Consider the following 21,774-nt stretch of genomic DNA (forward strand, 5'->3'; position numbering starts at 1 on the left):
TATTGAGATTACATTAAAATTTGGCAGGTAAATGTGTTTATTTTCATGAAAATTATGTCACAATGTTTTTTTTCTTCAATTTTGAATCCTCTCATAGTTACTTTAAATGTAATTATCAATCAACTTTATTCTGATTGCTGTCAGTGAGATGGTTAGGCTGTTTATAGTGTAAATTGTTTAAATATGTGGCATTATTATGTAAAGATGCGGCAGGAGTGTTAATTACCTGAACTAAACTGATTGATGTGTCTCTTTTATTGGCTTGAGTGTGTGTGCTTTACTGGTGGAGGAGAGTGTTTTTAAGAAGGGTTTGTGTGATGAGAGTGTTCCAGTAATGAGGTCCCATGGGACGCTCACCGGGTAATTACAGTCTCTATGAGATATTAAACTGTTTCCTGTGTCTTTTTGTGGGGCTTTAATTGCATGCAACAAGTAATGCAAGTCTTTTCATTCTTTTCCATGGCACAAACAGATGTAAGTCGCGTTATGTCCGCAAAAGAATTGTTTTATATGATAAATAGCTTCACATAGGGGAATTTTAAGAGACTTCACAGAGAGCTGAAAGATTACACGTTTTATTGAAATTGATCGCTGAAGTGTGTTTCATCTTGACGGACTGTTTTGATGTGTTGGGCAATCACAATGTTTTTGTACTATTCTTGTTTGAATATATACATTTTAACTGTTAACACAAAAATGCTGGGTTGTTTCAACCCAATTTTGGGTCAAATATGGACCAACCCAAACGTTGGGTTAAAAATGTAATTTAAAAATGTAACCCAACGGCTGGGTTTGTCCATATTTTACCCAAAATTGGGTTGAAACAACCCAGCATTTTTTAGAGTGATAATTCAAAGTAAGCAACTAAGCTGATAATTCAACGCTATTTTTAATTATTTGAATACAAATGTATTATCTTATGTTTACGGCGCAACTATAGGGACATGGTAATGGTAAAAATGAATAAATGGGAGGACAAATTATATTTAAATGCTTTTGCCTTTTCTTACAATACTTTTATGGTTTCCCAAGAAACTTTGTGCTCGCAATTATTATTATTTTTTTGTGATGGAAAGAATATGAGGTGAGAGAAATAACATCTTGGTTACGACTGGTTTAGGGTTTAGCTCAAGCATTTAAAGCTGCAGATGATAACATTTCAGCGCATGCTTACAATACACAGAACAATATTGTCTGCTAATTTGGACGCTAATATAGTTATCCTTATTCTTATCTTTATTGTTTTTGGACAGGCCTGAACAGACATGATCCACTAATTCAGATTTTATTAATTTAGTGACATAGTTTCAATGTTGTTGCTGACATTTTGAATGTGTATGTGTGTATTTCAGGTCTCATCAGACCAGGTGGAGGACATACATTTCTCTGTGAAGCATGAGGACATGGTGCACGCCGATTCCAGTCGCAATGCGAGTCCCACTGATGGCACTGAACTCAGCAGCAGTGACCGGCTGTCCTTAAAGAGTGACACCCTATCTCTGATCAGTGAAACGGCCATCTCTTGCAAAGTTAGCACTACACACACACACACGCACACACACACGCACGCACGCACGCACGCACACACACACACACACACACGTTTACTTAGCTATCTAAATGGGGATATTCCATAGACGTAATGGTTTTTATAGTGTACAAACTGTATATTCTACCCATCATCACACACACACACACACATACACACACACACGTCACTAAACGGTGACAGACAACTGCGCATCGTTCACAAGTTTCTGCGCGGCCCTGACTACAGCCTGGTGTATTATTCTGTCACGTATACGCTCAGTTGATCAGTGATATCCTCTCACCGACGACGCTTTGCCTTTTCCATTACATCGATTTATGATTCTGACTGATCTATCTCCCGGTGCTCGTGTCTCCCGCTCTTCTGATTAGCATTAGCAGTTTCATCTTCGTGATCTCTTTTGATCAGAAACACCATCAGCTTTACTCGTGGATATGGAAAATGAAAATAAGCTCGACTGTCTTTTTGACAAACTTATTTTTATTATATTAATTCATCAGGTATCTACAAACTTTATGCTTTACTGCATGCAAAACAATAAGTAACACCAACGAAAGTGATTTTGAACTTAAAGCTGATTAAAAAATAAATAAATAATAATAATAATATATATATACAGTATATATATGCTGAGGGCCAATAGCAAAACATAACCTTCAAATACATCTGCATTAACCCGCTCTCTGTCTCTCACACGCAGACACTGATCGTTTAAGAACAAATGCTGGAACGAAAAAATCCCAAATCTTAGCAACCTCCTAGCAACCTCCTAGCAACCTCCTAGCAACCCCCTATCAACCGTTGTAACTCCCTGACGAAGTGGCAATCTCACACAAAATTAGTTTTTTAATGGGTTAGCACATATTCTTCAGAACATCTAACAATCTCGTTCTCTTCAGTGTCAGTGTTTTATTTGATCAAACAGCATATGCTCATCTTTACAGACTCAAGTGCATCTCTGGCCTTGGCTCGTCGTGTTTTCTCAGCTTGTCGTTTGTAATCCTCTTAGAGGCTCCTGCTTGCCCTGGCTCAGTGAACGTCTTAACCGTACAGTGAGTGTGGTAACCCGGCCTGTCAGATCTTAGCACGGTTTTAGCCCTCTGGATGTGGGTTGATCTCATGGTGCTGGGTTCACACACACAGCCGGTCACAGCTTTAAGCGCGGTGTGTTTGTTTGTTGCCTTCTATGGTGTCATTTACTCTCATTAGGGGACAGGCTTGGAGCAATCTTCTGGGTTCAAGTTAAGGTCAGCTCTTTGGATAGCATGTAGCATCATTATTTTAGTATTCATTTTATTTTTACAAAATTATACTACTAAATTACTAAATTTATGACTTATGCCATGGCACTATTAAAGTATTTGCTTTTATTTTTACATTATTAGTTTTCATTTTAATTTAGTTTACATTTTAGTAATTTTTATTGTTTTTATCTAATATATATATTATTTTTCAGTTAGTTGCCAAGGTATTTAATATTTTTAATTGTCGTAGTAAATCTTGAGTCTTTGATCGTCTAGGTTGACCCGTTCAGTGACGGTGAATTTTTATGCGAACGGTGTGTGGTGTGTGTTAGTACACTCATAAAAACCTGTTTCCGAAATCCATCAGTCATATTAGTTTTTCAGCGCATGCCATGAGAGCCGTCACATTGTGGGAGTTTGGGTAGATTTCATGGGAGGCTAAAGGCCTGGGTTTACTTCACAGTCACAGAACGCGGGCGGCCGAAGTTTCATTTTTGCAGTGAATCTTAAGCCCAATATATACTTCGGCCACCCGCATTTGATGACTGATGGATTTCGGAAGCAGTTTTCTATGAGTGTGCACACACACACACACACACACACACACACACACACACACACACAGTTCAAAATCTTGCAGTGCCACAGAGCATAACTCGCAGAATCACATCATATTAGTCCCAAATCATTGTTAAGGCGAGACACTACAGGTGAATAGGGTACATTTTTTTAAATAATAGATATCACCATGAAACTTCCACAGTTGATTAATTACACAACTTCATAAAAAAAATGTATTACAAGTTTTTGAAATTTGTATGTTTAATTATGCAAATTAGGCATTTTCTCATTAAATATGCGCAATTTTGCATATATTTTCGCTAGATAGATCTGAACATATGATAAAGCCAGGTACAAAATTATTTTTTTATTTTGATTACACACAAGATGAAAAAATATGTTCGGAGGGATTTCAGGATGTATGCTTTCATTACCTAGGAAATCAAAATATACTGTCCATAGCCTTAAAAAAATAGATTTTTGCCATATTTTTTTTATTCAAATGTCACATAAATCAGGCCAAGAATGATTTATTAACAAATCCCTCTGAACATATCTTCAGAATACTGCTAAGTGTAGAACTGGAGAGTTTGGTGTACATCGGTGCTACATAGGCTGAGATGTTATGACAAAAAAATAATTTTGAGAAAAAGGTTTTGGGTTTATTTATTTGTCTTTAAAGGTCATTTAAAGATTTGTAATGTAAAAATTCATACTTTTTTAGTGGAAACCACTATTTACTGACACAATATCTTATCAAATCATTAGCAACAACAATACAAACCACCTAAATCACACCAAAACTTATAAACACAGTATTTATGGCCTTCAACTGAGCAGAAAAACAGTCAAAAACACACATCTAAGTGTCAGAGCGCGTCACGTGATGCATCTGAACCAATCACGGTGTCAGAAATTGACATCAGCCAATGAGATTTCGCTTTTAGAGTTAAATGCCCATTGTACTTTCACGATTGGTTGCTGATAAAAAGGAAATGACCATATTTGGATCCGACAGCATTGTACAGAAGAGAGAGAGCTTTCCAGCGGTGTGTGAGATTAAAGGAAGCAGAGAGAGATCGCGGAGCAGCGCGTTGATTAAGAACTCCAACTTTTGTTGAATTTCTGAGAAATCTACAGACTCAAATAGACAAAGTGTAGTAAAATAAAGACCTAAATGGTTATTTCGGACTTTTTTTCACCACAAGTCTGAAAGAAGACATGTTATTGAAGACAAATAGCCCAAAATCTCAAAATTGACCAGTGAAAAAAAAACAATGTTTTTGCCTGCCATGTCTCGCCTTAATGTTAATAATGTTTTTAATATATTATATCAATATAATATGAAACATCATGAAGTAGATTAATGGCACTCATTAACGGCACTTTTGTTATACATTTCATCACACTTTATACAGTCTATCTCTTTAAGATCACATCGTACAATCTGCTATTATCTTTTTTGTCTTCTAACTGCATCATCTTAAAAGATTTTTTGAATTGTACTTGTTCTGTTTTGGTTTCGTCTTTATTCTGCTCCCCGTTCCCTGTTTGCTAGTTAATTTCTATGGGGTCTGATTGGATTATGTTCACCTGTTGTTTATTTACTTCTGTGTATTTAAGCCCTTAGTTTCCTCTGTTCATTGTTCAGTCTCGCTTTAGTTGGAAGTTGTTCAATGTGTTCGATTCTTGTATTTTCCAAGTGAAGACTTTGTTATTGTGTTTCCCGTGCCGTGAGATTATTACAGCCACCAGCAACTCGTAACAATAGCGGGCTTTACGTAGGAAAACATCTTGTAATGCGATGACATCCCCACTAACATCCTGCTGAAAGACAATTGGTAGTAATCTAGGCTGAAAAAACATATATTCTTCCTTTATCCTGTGATTTCATGATTATCAAAGCCTGACCTCACTGCCACTTCTTGTAGAAAGAAGTGTTTTTTTTTTTTTTTTACCATTCCTGATCAATGGCCTAAACCTGCGACTCCATGAAACTGTTGGTGTCCGCTATAGCCAAGTATTTTTCTCTTAACTAAAACATCTGTGTTTTGCCATGCCACCTTCAATACACATAATATGTAAGAGATAACACATTACCGAATGGGAAAATGGCCCTACTTAAACGACTAGCCAGGAAGCCATTGTTGCTCGCCTCTTTGAACAAGTGTAGTGAGAGGTTTCCGGGTAATTCCACTGACCTTGCGTCCCGCTCTCACTTGGACAATGCCGGGGAACAGTGCGGGGCAAGAGATCTTTCTCTCGCTGGCAGACGGGATGTAAATGGGAGTAAATGGGTTTTTCATTTCTAAATGCCGTCTGATAATAGAAGTGGGTGGCATGTCAGATCACACACATATGAGCCTCTGTTGGAGATAAGGCCATTTGTACAAGAGGAGTGTGTGTGTGTGTGTGTGTGTTATCTTCACCCCTCTGTTACCATAATTTCGACTATGTTCTCGAAAGACTCATTTGAATTTCCTCATCATAACAGCCCTATGCTCGAACCTCAATTAATATGTTAATGTTGCTGTGCAAGCTTTTTAATTAGTATAAGATGAATCACATTGCATTTTGGGGACCTGATTATCGCTCTCAGATGCTTTGGGGATGTTATTTTGTGTTCACGTGACGCTCGCCTGGTAATGGTATTGTTCAGGGTAGAATTTCCGAGCTTGATGTATTTAATTTTCTAAATAGTTATGGTTTATTGCAATAATTCTTCTTCAGTAGAACTTCTTGACTGATAATTTACCAGAGTTCATAAAATGGGTAGTTGGCCTGGTCATAGTACTCATGTTTTTAAAACTGTAACTGTAACAAAAAAAATTTTGTTTGTTGCTTATACCAGCTTAGACACTTTGCCGGCCCAAAGGCGTATGCAAAGAGTGTAGACGAGGCTTCAGTAAATTCAGTAAAAAAAAAGCGTTATCGCCATGTCGTGGAAATGCTGTTTGTTTGGATGTAAAAGCTAAACTCCTTTCTTTGGCGCTATGAAATGAATGAACTTATGAATCAGTGGTTAAGATTTATTTATAACGCTGTTCCTGAGCTGTAAAACTCAAAAGTTTCATTGTGCACAGCACATTTTACAGAGGACAGCTTCCTGAATCTGAGAGAGTACAACACCGGTTTACCACTGTGAAACATTCTGCTCAAGTCGTGTTCGCTAAGTTGGTTTTGCTCAATCGACTTGATCATCCACATTTTGTGAAATTTTCAGAATCTGACTCAGGCTCGAAATGATACTGTAAAGCCAACAACACTATTATTAACTGTGTGTTTACAAATGCTTTATCATAATCTTGGTTCACTGAGATAGATAGAGATAGACCGAGGTTACGCCGAAACGTTCCCTCTCAATAATGGTTCACTCGACATTGTGTCAGTAGACACTGTGGGTACTATTTTAACGATCTGAAACGCAAGTTTAAAATGCAAAACGCAAGTAACTTTGTGGGCGGATCTCATAAATGACTCTTACGCTCGGTGCTTACATGCGTCGGTGTACAAAGTCAATTGCGCTGGGTGTAAGATAGGGCCCTGTGTGTTATTAGCGCAGGACTGTACAAGCCTATAAGGCAAAGAAGAGGCCCTGCAAGCTCTGATCCAAGGGCCTTAACAAAGTGCACTGGGCAGTGGCATTAGCACTTTGCATAAGGTAAAATTAAGGCAGAGCGGCAAGCTGCTCAGATGTATATCAGCCTTGGGCCAATACAGCTGAAACCACCATAGATAAGCACCACCTTCCGGGGGAGTGTGATGTATATAAACATATTTTAGTGTCATTCAGCCAGTGTTGGGGAAGTTACTTTTAAAAAGTAGTGTTTGCTCCTTACTTGTTACTTCTTAAAAAAGTAATCTGTTACTTTACTTAGTTACCCCTTTTGGAAAGTAACTATTTACGTTACTCGTTACTTTTACGTTACTTTTATGTTACTTTTATGTTGCTTGAGTTTGGGCAAAACCCCAAACTCTGTTCCTAAATGTGTAGGCCTACATACAGTTCTACTATGAGCTCTACCTATTGATAAACTAGAAGAAAAGAAAACTAGAAAAAAAGAGAGATTTTGAGATTTAAATAACATTTGAAAAACCTGTATAAAGTGAACACCAAAGAACAATATTAATTATTGAGCGGTGGTGACGCGTTCATGAAAAATATCACAAAGAACCGGCAAAAGTAATGATTATGAATATGTCAAATATAGCAAGGAGACTTTTCAATTCACCTTTGGCTAAGCCCCGCCCCCCTTAGTTACTGTTGCTACCTCCGACAACTTCATCTGGGCTCTGGTTTGGTATCAACATGGCTTATGCTGTGACAGCTCTTCCTGCTGAAATTTTATCAAACTTTTATAAAGCAGCAAATAAAGTGTCCGATAGAAGTAGGCAAAAGTGTCTGCAGTGTGCGTTTGAAGGCTTTATTCAAGACAAACGGTGAAACGCAAGCAACAACAAGGCATCCAAATAGAGGCAAAAGCATAACGGTCACAGTCAAACAATGAACCACAGCATATCCTAATCGAGACGGAGGCTGTGACTCACAATATCAGGAGAAACACTGTTCATGCAAAGCTGGGTAGGTCTCTATTAACTTCTATAATCGTTATTATTTACAAAGCAAACGGACTACGCGAGTATAAAGTTGTATTTATTAGCAGCGTGTGCTAGCGTATCAACAATTAGGGCAGAGAACCGAAATCATAACCTAAACAGCATAAAACTGTCTAACTATATAACTTCACAGTAAGGTTAAAAGCTAAATGTATCTTAGAGCACAAAAGTGTGCTTGTTGATCCTTGAGGGGTTTCGCTGACTGAGAGGACGTCCACACAGTTTAATCCAAAGACGACACTTGTCAGTATTTAACTTCGGTTTTGGGAAGGGGGAAAAACGGACACCCCCTCCAACCTCTCTGGGAAACGCGTATCTGTGTTACAAATGCCCCAGGCACAACGTTTAACCATATTTTTTATAAAACGACGACGTAATAGCCTGCCGAGACCAAAAATATGAGCCTCCTGCGTTGAAGTCAATGGAGCGCCGTGAAAAAGTGTCGGAGCCTCTGTGGGAGCTCGTTCTTGGCTGCACTGTGATTGGTCAATCTACATTCTAGGGCGTGGCTTAGCCAAAGGCGAATTGTTTATTAATAAACAAGTGTTTTCTGTCAGTGTCGGCTGCAAAGATGAAGTTGACGATGCTGACTCGCGATCTTCGCAGTAGTGAACGCGCCAGAGAGAAATGCACATTTCATACGGATTACATAAGCAGAGAGTCTGTTTTCTTTCATTTTGAAGTTTTGTTTAAAAGTACACATTTCAAGCTTGCTGTATATCTCTCAGGTATTTGAGGCAAAGCTTATACGCTGAGTTTGGGTTCATTATGAGACGAGCTCCAGTTCACTGCGCGGAGCTCCTGAGAAGTCCTGATTATATCGCCTGCTATATTTGCTTCTTATTTATTAAATCCAGGGAATTGGTTGATGAAACATTGATTGAAATTAAGATACAATTAATACAAAACGAAATTCACTTTAAAGAAAGGCTTTCTACAAAAACAAATTTAATGAAGTGGTCAAAATTATTTCTGCCCACTCTATTTGTCTCCCGATTGCGCATCTTATAATCTTACTCATGCTTTTCACTTTTCATATAATCAACATAGATTAAATAAAAACATATATTTTATTTAAACATAAATATGAAACTAAATCGTTTTCTTTAATAACTAGGCTACAACACGTAGGCCTATTAGCCTACAGTACAGAGAAATGTTATGTCGGAGCGGGATTTGAGTGAACGCCGTCTTACCGGTGAGCATGTTGGGGAGAGGTAGCCTGACTACGTCAAACTTCCTACTTCCGCTAATTTCATTTAGCTCCTGTAGTCAGTCTGAGACAGCGGCCTATCTTTCAGTTTTCCAGCGGCCTTAGGACGGCCGGGCCAATCAACGAACAGAAGGCGGGCTGAGAGCCGTGACGTAGACGCTAAGCGCCGAGTTTTACATTGTAGGTCAGAGAAATCGAAAACCGAAACGACCGCGGAAATGGGAAACGAGACACGGGATGCAATTCGCTCTGTTATGGAGAACCAGAAAAATTGCGTTCCGGGAGTCTCCCGAATATTGATAGCGGCTCACTGATGCCCGCGAATTAGTTAAAATCTCCGGAATCTAGAGCGATCGCGCCCGCGAGACAGAGACTGTGCTCCAAATCGCGTAGCGCGTGCACGGCAGAGAGGGAGAGAGAGCAAGAGACCGCGCGTGTGCCTCATGAAGCTTCTCGGGGTAGAGGGCATCATAAAGGAATTATGCTTAGGGCACCAAAATGGCTAGCAGCGGCACTGGCTGTGTTTAAAAAATCTAATCCTAAATTTGAGAGTTGGCGAAAAAATATTTTCTTGTTTCACTCTGTCAAAAATAAGTTTAGAGGCCGTGATTGTACCGTGGATGCGTAGATTAACTTTGCATAATCTGCAAAAGTCGTTTACAGCCATGTTCACTCCGGTATTTCGCTCGCATCATCATGTGTTTACAGCAGGTTTACAGTGGAAGTTCGATCATAGATTTGAGTTCGATGCATGATGTCTGTGGTTCGATGCGGCTGTACAGGCGCATAACATACGTCCTAACTAAACTTATCTGATTGGCTTACGGGTAACCAATGATTTTAAACTTCAGACAAGCGCCTCCTAGCGAGAGGGAAAACACTTCTCTATTATGCCATGCCAGACTCTGTCTACGAAGCAAAGTGAAGTAGCAGAGTCTGGTATTACCAGGCTAGGGGAGAGGTAGGATTTTCGAACAATCATCGAAAAAAAAATTTAGCTTGATATGCCAATCCTTAATATTTGGTGTTTTAAATGCCAACCCTTCTTCATCCGGTGGGTAGTATTACTTTTGGTTTGCGCAGTGTAATTCACAGAATTGACTGCTCTGCTGCTATCAGCCTGTCACGTACCGTGTGGAGCTTGTGACTATTGCAAGCGCGCAGCTGAGAAGACCGTGTAACGAAAAGTAACGTTGTGGCGAATAGAAAAAATAACTACGTTTCGTTACCAAAATTTCAGTAGTAGCGCGTGACACTACTTTTTACATGAAAAGTAGTTGCGTTACTGTAACGCGTTACTTTGTAACACGTTACACACAACACTGCATTCAGCACACTATAGTCTAACCCTCAAGCAGACAGGACCCACTCCTCTAGTGCGGGGATGACAGATTATATAACCTGGCCAGCGCAATTTTAACCCCTATCCAACAGCTCAGTCTTTGCTTCGTCAACGGCAGCCCTTTGGTGCAGCCTCCAGAGCAAACGAAAACTCAGTCATTCAGTCCAAACTCAAGGCACCTGCTGGTCTCCATCTTGCTTAACTAAGGCTAGTGCCAGCAATAGAGTAATTTTAGGTAATATCTCCCGCAAGTCAGCTAATTCTAGAGGCTAATTCACCTCGAAGTGCCCTCAGGACGGTGGACAGATCCCAAGTCAGAACCATGTGGGGGCAAGGCGTGTTCAGCTCTCTGTTGTGAAAACTTTCCTTCTGGAAACCATCCCTAAATCTACTCCCGAATGGTACAATTGCAGAGCCCTCCAGGGTTCCAGGGCCTTGACATAGCCTTGGGTCACCCTGAGGATCAAGTGTCCTGATCGCCAAAGCATGGTGAGGGCCTAATGGTTAGAGAGTCAGACTGGTAACCCAAAGGTTGCAGGTTCGATTCTCAATACCGGCAGGAAATGACTGAGGGGCACTTGACCTGAGCCCCAATCGCTCCCCAGGCTCCACAGTAAAAATGGCGGCCACGGTTCTGGGTGTGTGCATCCACAGTTTGCAGTGTGAGTGTGTTCAGTACTCACTACTTCTAATGTGTGTGCTCTAACTTAAATGTCACTTTCATATGCAGCAGGTCAAACTGAGGAGGCTGCCATCAGGCCCAGCAACCTCAGAAATGGCTCAAGGGGACAAAGACCCCTGGCGAGTCGCTGAATTTTCAACAAGTGCTCCAGCGATAATATCTGTATCTGGGCCGAGTCGAATACTGGACCCAGAAAGGATATTCGCTGGCTGGGTGAAACCGAGCTTATTGCCAGGTTGATTCTGACTCTCTAATTGGCTGAGGAGCAGAGACATTGACTGGGCACAAACCTCTCTCGTCAAGGTAGTTCAGGATGCCATAATAGTTCAGTTGCCTTCCATGTTAGGGGATACACTGCCACATCCATGAATTTTGTGAAAATGCGGGGTGCCACTGAGGGCCAGATGCACGTACATTTGCAAACGCAGCGTTAATAGCGCCATGACCAAGGCGCAGAAAGCGATTGATGTGAAACCGCAGTGTGCGTGTTATGTACCAAACCTGCAGTTCATCAGGTAATCAGCGCCTGTCCCCACACACTATACTGTAAATTGCCCGTATTTAAACGCGCAATTGAATGGGCCTCCTCCTCTCTTTCCATCATGCTATGACTGTTTGAAATGATCCTGATGCCAATAATTGTAATGTAGCAAGGAGTTTAAAAACTGCTGGAATGTGAATGCTGAGTCGGAGATTCGATGTCATCTTTGATTTCTTCCAGTAACTGTAATATTGCGTAGCTGCTCAATCTGTAATGCTTAATGATTTCGTTTTCACTCAACTGAAAAGGTGTGATTCTTGTGGCAAAATAATTTTCAGCTCGTCTCCTTAGCCTATGTCTTCATCTTGCTCGGGTTACTGCTGCCATTTCACCAGGAGGCATATGCCAGGAAACCCGCTTCCTAAAGTTACACCTGCTTTTAAGAGGCGGAGAATTTTCAGCGCAAAATAGAGGCGCGCTTTCACCGGCTTTTTCTGTACATAACGCAGAATACATAATTAGGTGCAGTTTACGCTTCCCCTCCCATCTCTTTATGTGACACTCCCACTTTCCCCTTGACCATCCCAACAATGCATATGCATGACACGAAAAGCGTATTTTGCCATTTTCAGTTCCCGCGACAGGCAGTCTGCGCTTTCATCTCGGTGTGTCCCGTTCGTACATACCTCGCCATGGTTTTATGTGCACTTTGCGTAACAAATACGCATGAAGTGGGCGCAAAAGCGTTAGTACATCTGGCCCTGACAGTCCAAATGGTAGGGTGGTAAACTGGTAAGCCACTCCTTTAAACACGAACCTCAAGAATGGTTTGTGATGAGGGGCTATCAGGATAATAAACTATGCACCCTTCAGATCCACTGATAAAAAAAAATCCCCTGGGCACATGGGATTGTGAGAGGATTTGTTTCAACGTTAAGATTATGAACAGCCGTTTCATTTCATGAGGACGTGGTTCAGCAGTCTTAGATCGAGGATGGGCCATAATGTATTATTAATTTGAAAGTCAAAATCTTGGTAACCCACTAGTAATGAGTCAAGTATTACCAAATCTTTAGAAGGAATGACAAATTTTTTGGAACAGTATTCTAAAGTGAAAAGCATTATAACTCTTAAGTCATTATAAACTTTTGAGGTTTTTGTAAGGTTTTGTATAGTAATCGCTTCTGACGGATTGTATAACGCTTGAGTCATTACTAGTGGGTTACCATGATCTTCACTTTAGGATACTGTTCCAAATGGCCAGTAATTAATTTAGAAGGATGTAGTAACTATCCAAAAACCTTATGAAAACTTCAAACGCTTACAATGATTTTCATAAAAAGACAGCACCTAGTATGATTTATAAGCTATTTTCCTCATGGAGACCGCAAGGACAAGGATTTTGGATATTGGCATCTTTCTGGAGAAATTTGACCCCATAATGTAAGGTTACTAGGCCACGCACGCACGCTTACACACACACACACACACACACACACACACACACACACACACACACACACACACACACACACACACACACACACACACACACACACACACACACACACACACACACACACACACACACACACACACACACACACACACACACATACACACACACACACACACACACACACACACACACATATCCCTTCATTGGCTTCGCTTCTATCCATTCTCCCATCTTTCTCCCTCCCCCATTCCTCTGTCTGTTTGTCCACTGCTATTATTTCCATCTCAGTAATCTGTTGAGGTACATTTAGTTTTCCGAGCAAGTTATTGAATCATAACTGTGATGTTAACAGAGTAATTAAAGTTTAATGTGGCCCTGATGAGCTACTCCTTCAGGAAATGTTGTGATATTAAATTATTTATGACTAGAGGGTCTCTGTACCATATGTAAATCATTTAGATATGTAAATGGCCCGCTAAATCTCATAGATTATGAATAAAAATGTACTATTCCCATGTTTAGCTTTGGGCTTTTAATCATGGAATAACTTTTATTTTTGTTCATGCCTGAAGACATATTAATCATATGCTATAGAAACACTGTACAAGGTAAGACACCTTGTATTATATGTGTATACAGTTCAAAAGCCAAAATAAGTACCAGCTTTATATTTTGTCTGTTGACATTGACACTGCACTCTTAGGCCTGCCTAAACCATAATCTACACCGATAAATGGACACAGATTCCCATAACAGCGCAATTTATAACATAATACAAATACATGTTCTATTCTCAGTAATGCCACAAGGGGCTCTATCATTGTTTTTCTATCATCAAAATGAAAACTGTCTCATGTTTTCCTTAAAGCTGAGTTTACAGTGCATCCGGAAAGTATTCACAGCGCTTCACTTTTTCCACATTTTGTTATATTACAGCCTTATTCCAAAATGGATTAAATTCATTATTTTCCTTAAAATTCTACAAACAATACCCCATAATGACAACGTGAAATTAGCTTGTTTGAAATCTTTGCAAAAAAAAAAATCACATGTACATACAGTAAGTATTCACAGCCTTTGCTCAATACTTTGTTGAAGCACCAATTACAGCCTCAAGTATTTTTGAGTATGATGCTACAGGCTTGGCACACCTATTTTTGTCCAGTTTCTCTCATTCTTCTTTGCAGAATCTTTCAATCGCTCCATCAGGTTGGATGGGGAGCGTCGGTGCACAGCCATTTTCAGATCTCTCCAGAGATGTTCAATCGGGTTGAAGTCTGGGCCACTCAAGGACATTCACAGAGGCGTCCCGTAGCCACTCCTTTGTTATCTTGGCTGTGTGTTGTCCTGTTGGAAGACCGTCACCCCAGTCTGAGGTCCAGAGCGCTCTGGAGCAGGTTTTCATCAAGGATACTTCTGTACATTGCTGCATTCATCTTTCCCTCCATCCTGAATAATCCTGAACATCCCAACAGCATGATGCTGCCACCACCATGCTTCACTGTAGGGATTGTATTGGCCAGGTTATGAGCAGTCCCTGGTTTCCTCCAGACATGATGCTTGCCATTCAGGCCAAAAGAGTTGAATCTTCGTTTGATCAGACCAGAGAATTTTGTTTCTGTCATGTGCCTTTTACTGAGGAGTGGCTTCTGTCTGGCCACTTGACCATACAGGCCTGGTTGGTGGAGCGCTGCAGAGATGGTTGTTCTTCTGGAAGGTTCTCTTCTCTCAACAGAGAAACGCTGGAGCTCTGTCAGAGTGACCATCGGGTTCTTGGTCATCTTCCTGACTCCCTGACTTCTTCACCGGTCGCTCAGTTTGGCCGGGCGACCAGCTCTAGTCCTGGTGGCTCCAAACTTCTTCCATTTACGGATGATGGAGGCCACTGTTCTCATTGGGACCTTGAATGCTGCAGAATATTTTCTGTACCCTTCCCCAGATCTGGGCCTCGATACTCTTGTCTCAGAGGTCTACAGACAATTCCTTGGACTTCATGGCTTGGTTTGTGCTCTGACATCTAATAAACTGAATTTACCACAGTTTGACTCCGATCAAATTGTAATTTGTTACATTTTACATGTATATAGCGCTTTTTCTGGGACCTCAAAGCGCTTCACTTATGGAAGGGGGAATCTCCTCAACCACCACCAATGTGCAGCATCACCTGGATGATGTGACGGCAGCCATATTGCACCAGAACGCCCACCACACACCAGCTTACTGGTGGAGAGGAGACAGTGATGAAGCCAATCAGTGTATGGGGATGATTAGGAGGCCATGGTGGACAGAGGCCAAGGGGCAAATTTGGCCAGGATGCCCTGGGTGCAAATGCTCTTTTTCGAAGGACATCCTGGGATTTTTAATGACCACGGAGAGTCAAGACCTCGGTGTAACGTCTTATCCGAACTACGGTTCTCTTTGTCAGTTTAGTGTCCCCGTCACTATACTGGGGCGTTAGGACCCACACAGACCACAAGGTGAGCGCCCCCTGCTAGCCTCACTAACACCTCTTCCAGCAGCAACCTGTTTTTTATCAGGAGGTCTCCCATCCAGGTACTAACCAGGCTCAACCCTGCTTAGCTTCAGTGGGCGACCAGTCTTGGGCTACAAGGTGATATGGCTGCTGGCTATACTATAAATTGTTGAAACATCTAAAGGATGGTCAGTGGAAACAGGATGCACCTGGGCTCAATTTTGAGTGTCATGGCAAAGGTGGTGAGTACTTGTGTACATGTGATCTTTTTTTATTTTATTTTTTATAAATTTGAAATATTTCAAACAAACTTCTTTCATGCTGTCATTATGGGGTATTGTTTGTAGAATTTTGAGGAAAATAATGAATTGAATCCATTTTGGAATAAGGCTGTAACATCACAAAATGTGAAAAAAATTAAGTGCTATGAATACTTTCCGGATGCACTGTATGTTAATGATTACTAAGCAAAAGTATCTAGGTGTATTAAAGGTAGGGTAGGTCAGAATTGTCTAAAAAAAACTTTTATTCAAATTTGTTTAAACTGTATTTATATACCAATACATAATTAAAATGCAAGTACTCTGAAATAGAGAGTATAAAAAACTAACTGAGTGACTCAAGTGTATTTAATCTTCAATAAACACGGCTCATTAATTTTATTCACTCCCACCTAAAAACGGGTGTGCGACTGCGCGCACGTGGGCAGAGCCAGTAATAGCGGCGGTAGTCATGGCGACGGAGAGTGACAGTCGCGCAAGCCAATCACTTGTTTCGTCCCGGTATGAATTAATGAGCTGTGTTTTTTGAAGATTAAATACACTATAGTCACTCAATTTTTATACTCTCATTTTCAAAGTACTTACATTTTAATTATGTATTGGTATATAAAGACAGTTTAAGCCAATTTGAAAAAAAGTTATTTAGACAATTCTTACCTAACCAACCTTTAATGTATGTATGGTCACAAGTGTGTTTATTGACATTTTCCAGTAACTTTGAATGTGGTTCATCTAACACATTTTCACAACAATTTCGAACTATTTTGATTTGTTGCATCTTCGTATGAATTTGTACATCCCCCTTTGTGATTTTTCATATGATCTGCTCTCGTCGCACTGGGGAGCAGGTTTAGGGATGGGGTTGGGCATGAAGCTTCATACCTAATTAATTTATACAAATCGTACATTTTCATATGAATCACATCATATGAACTTGTATGAACTTGCATATTCGTTAAATAGCTATGTTTTCTCATGACATTGAGTTGGCCTCATCCAATCAGAATTTAGAGTCAGAAATTCAAAGTTCTGTCATGACAATCTAGATGGCTCAGGCGGATTGGTTCTTAACTCAATCTGTATGCAGTCACATTATTTTCAATAGGGCACAGCTGATTGGTTCCTGCTGGATCAGTAGCCAATGAGCTCGCTGCTCAACCTTTAAATACTGGTCAGCATTTTCTGTAGCAGTTGCAGTGCGCGTTCAGAAACCTTCCACCTTCCCCAGCTCCACCTGTATAGATCTGCTACGGGTAATTCATGTATGATATATTGTACAGCAACAGCATGTGTTACTTGCTCACAGCAATGTGTTGTTTATGTATTGGCTGTACCAAGACCCTTACTTGACCTCATACAAACTAAATTAAGATAAAAATATAAAATGAAAAAAAACTATAAATATTGAAAGAGACATCGCTTTCACTTTTACCATTTTTTTCTCAAATGAAGTGGAGTCTGTTTTAAATTCAGTGAGGACTCTTCTGCTGACAGTACAGCGGTGTGAAACTGCAGGCCTTTCTAGCTGTCAGAACCGCATTTCACTGCTGTTTGACAGGAGAAAGAGAGATAGACTGTTTGTTTGTGTGGAAAAAGAGAGAAAGACTTTACCCATTTTGTTCATGGGTATATGCACATTATTTATTTATTTATTTATTTATAATTCTGTTGATCTAATTCTCTTACATCCTATTGGAAATGGAGGCATGGATGGATGTGAAATGTATAAATAAAACACGGTAACACTTTATTTTACCATAGTAATAACAGTAAATTATGGATAATTACATGCAACTAACCCTCAACCAAATCCTAATCCTACCCTATCCCTATAGTAAGTACATGTAGTTGCTTAATATTACTCGGTACTTAATATGTACACTGTAACAATGACAACTTAAAATAAAGTGTAACCAAAAACACTTTATATTAGGTGTCTCTTTAACTACTATACTTGCATTCAAACTAAAATGTTTGGAACAAATCACTTATTGTTTTTGTTCAAAATCAAATATCTAACATTGTGTACAATAGCAATGGTATTATTTTACTAACAAACAAACGTTGAAAATATTGAATACTAAATAAAGAAACTTATTTGTGTGTTTGAGAGTGAAATCCCTTGTTTCCACTATTCTCCTGTGACTGTTCGTCTGCCATTTAACACATTTCCTGTAGCGTCTGGATGTCCATCATAACATCAGGAGGCAGCACACGATGAGACACAGAGAGATGAGCACTTGAGTGGCATCATATAAGTTGTATAAGCATGAGATTATCTTTGCCATTTTCCAGCCTGAAGTCCACTTATAATGTTAGTCAAGGTTCCTCTACCAAACACAGTAACAATTTTTTTGCCACTGTACCTTTAAAATGTAAATGTGGATGGTCATATGAGCTCATGGTTTTGATGTCATAATTATGAATGTTTCATAATGAATAATTTTCTACAGTTTAATTTCAATAGATGCACTAAATGGACATTACTGTATGGCACAAAGTACTGTACATCTATATTATTACAATCAAATGAAATAATCAATTTTATGGCCCCTTTAAATATATTAAATTGATTCTTAGGTACAGTGATACAGTTTTGCTGAGTTAACTGTGTTTGTATGTGTTGTACAGAGTGATGAACAGGATGGACCAGAGGAAGACACTAGGAGTCTCACAGCATCTTCAGTTATGGTATGTCAATCTCTTCCATCTTTAAAAAACAACAACAAATAAATGTAAATAAAATAATTAGGGCTGTCAAAAGATTAATCGCGATTAATCGCATCCAAAATAAAAGTTTGTGTTTCCATAGTATATGTGTGTGTACTGTGTATAATTATTTATATATATAAAAACACACACAATATATTTAAGAAAAATTGGTTATATTTATATATAAAATATTTATATATAATATAAATTATATAAATGTATATACAGTATATAAATGCAATTATTACTTAAATAAATATATACATGAATGTGTGTGTATTTATACATAATAATTCTACACAGTATACACACATATATTATGTAAACACAAACTTTTATTTTGGATGTGATTAATCACGATTAATCTTTTGACAGCCCTAAAAATAATATATATAAAATGTACATCTAGTTCAGTCATAAACTCTAGATGGCACAGGCTGATACGTCCTTTGCATGCAATTTGCAAACAATCACACTAATACCACATGGCACAAGCTGATTGGCTTCTGCTAATTCTACAGCCAATGAGATTTTTCTCTCAACATTTGAATTGTCGGGTTCAGTGTTCGTTGTAAGCTGTATTTATTCAGTAGCAGCAAATCTTAAATCCTCACCTTAGCGTGTGTGTATCTATTGGCAGTAGCAAGTCCAACAAAAGCAGCAGCAGTGTAGCAGATCTAGTCCGCCATGACCATATATGTTTATTTATTTATTTAGCTCCATAATATGAATTAATTTAGCAGACACTTTTATACAACAGTAAAATACAAATGACGAACACTACAAACAGTAATGTATATAGAATCATCAAATGTGGTTGTTGCATCGTATTGCATCATGCTGTATTTTATATAACGCTGCAGGAACTGCTATTATAAATCGATAAACCATACCACACAGTGTTTGGAGGAGAGGATTGAGTTCTATTTCAGGCAATTTTGCACATTTCTCAAACCATATCCTTGCAGAGTATAGAGACAGTCTTCTCCCAGAACCGCATGCAGGCGTTTGAAGGACAGCCCCCTCAGTGAATGCTTGGGCTTTTTAATTATCGTAGAGGTGACACCTCTTCCCCGAGCATCTCTCACCTGAGCTGTAAACAGGGCTGTGAACTTTGCCGTCAGCGGCACGACCCTGAGTGTCATTGATGAAGGGAAAAGCTCATTAATACAAACTCAGCAAGAGGCAACACAACACGGCCAACAGAGAAACCCTTGCCCATATAGCTAATTTCTAATGTGTTTTTACAGCACTTCAGAAAGATAGTGTATCATGTTAGTGAGTATGACAATCTTACAGAAATGTCAGTCGTGTTATATTATTGATTGCTGTACTGTTATTTACACATTTGTGATTATTATGTTATGTTATTATATGTTTACACATTCAAGGATTAGCAATCATGCAAATTATGGCGAGCACAACCTAGGACATGAGCACCCGGGACCTGGTGGCCAAGTCTATGTCTGGAGTCCAAGTCTAGGTCGTAGAACCTCACAAATGTGTGCGGAGAGGACCAGCCCACCGCATAACAAACTTTTAGGGATATTCCTGATAACAAGGCTTTGGAAGCCACCATACTTCTAGTCTAGCCTCGATTATCCACTTGCTCTTCTTTCACTTGGTTGCTGTGGTTTATTGTCATGTGACCCAAAGCACATGAACAATTGATCATACTTTTGCCACAGGGCATCTTTTTGGAAATAAACATCCAATGCCCTGACTGGGCAAGTTTAGCTTCTCCTGGTCTGGCGTCCAAAAGGGAGGAGGGCAAAAGGCCAGCAACACTATAGATTACGCACCACATTAGTGGGGACCTTAGGCAAGTACCCCAGTCTAGGGTGCAGAAACTAGGGATGTGGCCGGAACCTAAATCCGATATTCTGAAAAAATTCGATGTAAGACAATGAGAACAACAGAATAATAATAATAATTAAAAAAAAAATCTTAAAATCAGTAATGTATTCTATGAAGCCCTTAAAGGGACATTGGGCCTTACTTGCACCCAGCGCAATTGACTTTGTACACTACACATGTATCATTCCTATTTTGCACCTGACGCACAGCGGACTTTTCCCTCCACAGACGCACGTCGGTAAATTAGGGAATGAACTTGCGCTCGCGGGGGCGGTTCAGTGAAAAGAGGAGGCGTGTTACGGCGCAAAAGTTCCCTGGTGATATTTTGGAGTTTTAGAAAACCATTCCGCCACTGACCAGGAAAAACCTAGTCTAAAGACAGTGGCGCGTTGCGCGTTAGTCATATGCTATTTTAAGGGCGCGTCCTTGGCCATTATGTACCGTGTGAATAACGCACATACACTTTGATTCTCTCATCTAAACAGATGCAGTAGTTTTCATTTTTGCAAATCATTCATTATTACAAGGAAAAATATTAACACACGAGGGAAATCATTGTTGTGTCCTTGAGATGTGAAAAAAATAGGCATAAATCTAGCTTACAAATTTACCCAAATTATTATACGCCTGTTTAACCGAAGCTAATTTGGGTGGGTTTCTCCCATCCCCATACAATGTCACTTTTCTGTGTTTTACAGCCCTGATGAGAACGTCGGTCTCCTCGGCTGTGAACTGCTCCTGGTGTTTGCCTGGCAAATCCGTCCTTATAATGGAACAAGCGCGCCGGCTCTTAAAGGGAATGTGAGAGGACACTATGATTGGTTTATTTCACGTTACACCCAAACCACACCTATGAATAATGTAGCTACTTCAGACCAACCCATTTTAGATTTGCGTCGGGCTCAAGAGTCATTTATCCCGCCGTATAATAGCAACAGCGCCCGGGATCCGCCCACAAAGTTACTTGCGTTCCGCGTTTGATACTTGCGTTTCAGAGCGTTAAAATAGGGCCCATAAGGTTTGCTGCAGTAGTCGGTTACATCACAGTACATCAGATTTCACTTATTACATGAAGATAGTAAGGAAAGATGACTGACAGGACGATGTCTGTAGAATGCGTAATTTTCTTTCCGAACATAGTATTTGGGTTCAGGCACATCACTAGTAGAAAATATTTCACCATGCCAGGTGCAAACTCCAAATACAAAGGGACAAATGACAGGGCCTGAAGGTCTCCTAGGCCCTGTCCGAAATGGCACGCTTCATATGCACTTTTGGTCTTCTGGACTTACAAATGTCGTAG

General features: G+C 39.8%; 1 protein-coding gene across 2 annotated transcripts in view; it reads left to right on the top strand.

The window, feature by feature from the left end:
* LOC306993246 (uncharacterized protein) overlaps window positions 1-21,774 on the top strand; it is a 113,291-nt gene that overhangs the window by 34,028 nt on the left and 57,489 nt on the right. For both annotated transcript variants that reach the window (XR_013796420.1, XM_079602912.1), the window contains exons 4-5: window positions 1,353-1,529; window positions 18,534-18,593. Coding sequence is in view for 1 of the 2 variants with exons in the window: in XM_079602912.1 (XP_079459038.1) it covers window positions 1,353-1,529; window positions 18,534-18,593 (237 nt within the window). In the remaining variant the exon portion in view is untranslated. The remainder of the gene's footprint in view (window positions 1-1,352; window positions 1,530-18,533; window positions 18,594-21,774) is intronic.

Source organism: Phoxinus phoxinus (assembly GCF_949152265.1).
Source record: "Phoxinus phoxinus genome assembly, chromosome: 25".
Lineage (NCBI taxonomy): Eukaryota > Metazoa > Chordata > Actinopteri > Cypriniformes > Leuciscidae > Phoxinus > Phoxinus phoxinus.